This window comes from Garra rufa, chromosome 19 (genome assembly GCF_049309525.1).
Source record: "Garra rufa chromosome 19, GarRuf1.0, whole genome shotgun sequence".
Classification (NCBI taxonomy): Eukaryota; Metazoa; Chordata; class Actinopteri; order Cypriniformes; family Cyprinidae; genus Garra; species Garra rufa.
Genome location: NC_133379.1, coordinates 13,520,582 through 13,525,563, shown reverse-complemented (window position 1 = coordinate 13,525,563; position 4,982 = coordinate 13,520,582). Strand labels below are relative to the sequence as shown.

Genomic DNA, 4,982 nt, shown 5'->3' with positions numbered 1-4,982 from the left:
AGAAAACACTTAAGTACTATATGAATAAAAATATAAAGACCAAGCTAGTGAATGGCTATTATATTGAGCACAAAGTGCATTGGTTTTACTTGCTCGTTTAGATACTCTTTAGTTAGTTATTCAGATGTGCATAATAGCAAAATTAAGGTGATCATTGGAAAAAAATGCCCCAATAAGCATTTCTTGTCCGGTGGTCTTCCAATGTCTTCATTTTTCTATTTTTACATTGCATGCTTCTCATGGGCATTTAATCATTTCTAACTTTTCAGTGTAAGTGAAATCTCTTTTTTGGCCTATTTTATTGGTAAAAGAAAACCTGCTTAATAATTATGCACATCTGAATATAAGGTGTTTTTTTACTTCCAAAATCACATCAATTCTAATAACTATTATTAATTAAGTTGGCTTGAGAAAGGCTTGAGAAAGCCAACTTAATTAATAATAGTTATTAGAATTGATGTGATTTGGAATTGATAAAACATGCTTGGAAAATTATATTTTAATTATATAATTAAAATACAATTTGCCTAATAATTATGCACATACTGTAGTTTTTGTTTATATATATATTTTTGTTTATATTAAATATTTATATATTTATATTTATAGTTTAGTATTAGTTACAATACTAAAAATACTGAAAATAAATATTGAAAATATCAAAATAAAATAAATTTTACAGTGCCGTGCGAAATTATTCATACCCCTTCATTTTTTCACATTTTGTTATGTTGCTGCCTTATGTTAAACTACTTTAAATTACTTTTTTCCCACATCAATCTACACTCCCTACTCCATAATGGCAAAGCAAAAAAAAATAAGTTTTTAACATTTGTACAAATTTATGAAGACATTATTTAAGTTTTATTTTAGATAATATTTATTTTGTCAAGAAATGAACATTGGTTTATGGTTTTAGTTTTAGTTAATGCCAACAATCCTGCCTTTGAAATTAAACTGGAAACAAGAAAGGCTAAGAATTAAATTTGTTCAATTCATGCTTTCAAAATGCAAACAAAATTCTTTAACTTTTGCATGAATTTTCCATTCTCTAATGACTCTCTGAGGCGGTTTCATTCATATTTGAGGGCATTTTGAGAGCAGAAGAACACACCTAATAAATTACTGATGACAAGGAGAAGGCATGGCATAAAAACGTGCTTAAGATGCCACCGTGAGACGTGTCAGATTGATTTTAAACTGAGCTTTGATTGACAGGCTTTATTTGTCCGTTGGCAATGCCTGCTCAGCGGCCCCTGACAGAGAGGGACCAAATTACAGCGTGCTGCTGAGAAAGCGTAAGGTGTGAGCTCACTTCGACAAGCTATACTTCCTGTACAAGCAAAAGATTGATTCACCTTGAGTGCATCTGGGACCTCTTAGAACCAGTTTAAAAATGTTAAAGGCATAATGGAACATTATTCGACCTCAGAATACGTACTCATGTGCTAATAAACTTCAAGGGCTTTCAGATGAGAAAACTGACAGACTAAATGCCATTCTCATGTTTTAGACACTCAGAAGATGAGAATTCACTTTTGCCATAAACCTGATGTTCACAAGTAGAAAACGCACTCCACGTGAGACAGGAAATAGCGTGAGAGCTCTTCTCTTTAAATATAAAGAAGGTTGTAGTCTCAGCTGGCCATCGGAGTGGAGCCTGTCTACACCTCATTAAAAGTAATAAGGCTTTCTTTTTAAGTCTTTTTAAGCTGTAATGCAAAGAGAAGTGTTATATCTGAACACTGCACAGAGAAATATTTGAAGTAACTGTCTATTGCCAATTATTTTACTGCAGTGGTTAATGATAAAAACTAGGGTTGCAAAAAAGCAGTTTTTTTTAAAGTGTGCATAGTCTCCAGAATGAATGTTTGCATCTTACAGCAATGATCTAACATTAATTCAGTCTCAAGTTTTGTTGGATGGATTTTGGTTTCATTTGACCACAAAATATTTCTCATACAGTTTGGTCACATAATGTCATGAAAACCTGTCTGGGTCATATTTGACCGAAACCGCAAAATACAATAATTTTATATATATATATATATATATATATATATATATATATATATATATATATATATATATATATATATATATATATATATCTTTGGTAACACTTTGGTTTACAAACTAGTTAGTTTAGGGACTTTAGTTTAACTAGTTGTTTCTTGTGCATGCATATTACTTGCATATTGGCTGTTTATTTTAAAAAAAATTTAAAAACATATTAATTTCGTATTCTGCATTATCTCATATTAAATCCCCTTAATCTACTTCATAACTAAACGTAACAACAACCTTATTAACTATAAATAAATAGTAACTTGAGGCAAAAGTCATAGTTAATAGTTAGTTAATAGTGAGAATTGGTCCCCAAACTAAAGTGTGCCCTCGACTAAAGATTTTTCTGGTTGACTAGTAGTCGTTCATTAGTCAGCTATTAGTCGCACGTTTATTAATAAACAAATAATGCGCCTAATAAGCACTCAAGTGCACACAAAAAAAGCACCAGCAGATATAGCAAGGAGGCTGCATTAACCTTTTAATAATTTATTGATAAACTAGTGCTCTCTTTGTTTGTTTTCAGCTTAAGAGATGAAGTCTGCAACACTGATGGATTACATAAACTGAGAATATTTATTTTCTATTTTAATTGGTTTATTCGAAAGTAGACATTTTACTCTCAATAGATATAGTTTTCATGTCTGTAAGGCAAGTATACACAGAGTTTCGAAGTTTCGTGCTCAACTTCACACAAACTGAAGCAGCAGAAAGTGCATCCTGTTGGCTTTATTTCACAATATTTTACAAAAGCGCAACATTTCGTTGTTATTCTGAGTGCACACAAATAAACGCTGAGTCTTAACAGATTCAAAAGATGTATTACTTTTATCTGTATGAACAAAAATGACGGAGTATTTTAACAGCGTGTGACCGCACCACCATCTGAAAAGAAGTAAGCACACAACAATTCAGATTTTTTTTCTGCGACTAATAAAATTCTGTCGACTAATGGTTAGTTGACTATTAAGGGGCAGCCCTATTTTTTGGCTATCAGCATTCTTTAAAAAAAAATCTTGTTCAAGGGAAGAAAGAAACTCATACAAGGTTGGAACAAGTAGAGGATTGAGTAAATGATGACAAAATTTTTGGGTGAACTGTGTCTTTAAGTACACTTTATCCCCTTTGAGGTATCCATACTATATTTATGTAATAGATAAAATTATAGTAGCTTGCAACCTTCTTCAGAACTTCCGCATAACGATGAGCTGCTTGTAAACTTCCGCTGAAGCTCATTTTATATGTGTTATACAGGTGGACACTCTTGAGACTCGTTCTTATCAGAAACTGAGAAAAATAATAATCGAAACATTGTAAATAATGATAGCAGCATGAACTTTCAGTATCATATTCTTTAACAACATAGCATTTAAATGCTGACAGCTAAACACTATGAATATGTGTTAAGGCTAATGTTAGCTAGCTCGCGACACTTATCTTCAAGGACATCTTAATCGTATTCTTGATAATCAGTAACTTGCCTTCATAGTCATGAACACATTTTTGACAATTCTTGCAAAAGACGTTATTATTTTTCAACTCTACAGCTGTGCAATAAAATTCACGTGAAATATATACTTTTCATTCATAAAGATGAGATGGAAAAAAATGTCTTTTTAAGATGAAATGACCAATATAACCAGAAGATGGCAGCAGAGGATCAATCATTGGTTGCCATTTCAGATCCCTAGTTTTTTCAAGACGTTGCGATTTCTTAAAATTACTAGTATAATAACTTGTAGTACTTTTACCGCACTGAAGTATATAGTAGTCAACATTTGAAGTGGATCAAAAAAGTTAATCAAAGTTGTCCTAAGACAAGAATGGGTATTCTTTTTGGTTTTAGGACAAATTTGATGAAAGGTTATGATCCACTTCAAATGTTGACTACTGTATAGTACAGCAAGTGCAGAAAGTCATTAAAATAAATAAATACGCTCAGACACAAACAGCCTATAAGGGTGAATTATTTAACTACTTATATATAGTTCACTACAAATTAAATAAGTGAAATATTAATGGTATAAGAATTAAATAATGCACTCAATATGAATTGATATGAATTTGAAATATTTAAATAATTTAATAACGTCTTTTGAGATTTATCTTAAACTGTAAAAGCTATTAAATAGCCTATGCTTAACCCACACAAACGTGTTACTGCTGTAGTTACTCTGAATTTAGTCTGAATCATTAAATGCACAGCTGTTTTTTTTTTTTTTACATCAGCTTGTCAGATGTTTCGTCCGGTTATTACTGTCAATCATAGCAATGACTCACGCATATTTAGCCGATTTCCTCGCATATTTTTTTAATAACTCACGTTTGTCATTCTTGAAACGGTATACATAGACGTTTGGTCCTCTTAGATTTTCTTTTCTTCGATTGTGAATGGATTATGTAGAGAAAACGAGCAAAGTACACTCCTATTACGACACAGTACCATTGACCAGAGATGACTGAGCTGGCTTGTCTAAAACCAGGAAGTAATCCATGCATATGGCCAAATGTGGATTGACAAGGAGCTACCTCCTCTGAAACTTCACCGTATTTACTGCTGTCGCTGTTCGACAGTGTCACTTTTGAGAAATGAGTGTTTGATCTTTGACCGATCCTACAGTAAACCATTTCAGAACAGATCAATGTTTAATCGTTCAATATTTGTCAAAGAATTCTGACTGTATGAATTTTGTTCTGTCAATAGTTGCATGAACAGGATTCCAGCTGGCAAAATCTCTTAGAGAAAGACTCAGTGAAGCAGAGAGAGAGAGAGAGAGAGAGAGAGAGAGAGAGAGAGAGAGAGAGAGAGAGAGAGAGAGAGAGAGAGAGAGAGAGAGAGAGAGAGAGAGGTTTAACAAATCTTTAATACATTAAAAGAAAATCACATACTTAACACCGTAATGCACAAAAAAAAA

General features: G+C 32.3%; 1 protein-coding gene across 1 annotated transcript in view; it reads right to left on the bottom strand.

The window, feature by feature from the left end:
• Window positions 1-4,562, bottom strand: part of stk10 (serine/threonine kinase 10) — a 48,906-nt gene extending 44,344 nt beyond the window's left edge. The window contains exon 1 of the mRNA XM_073823959.1: window positions 4,511-4,562. Within this exon, the coding sequence (XP_073680060.1) occupies window positions 4,511-4,562 (52 nt within the window). The remainder of the gene's footprint in view (window positions 1-4,510) is intronic.
• Between the last annotated feature and the right edge of the window lie 420 nt (window positions 4,563-4,982).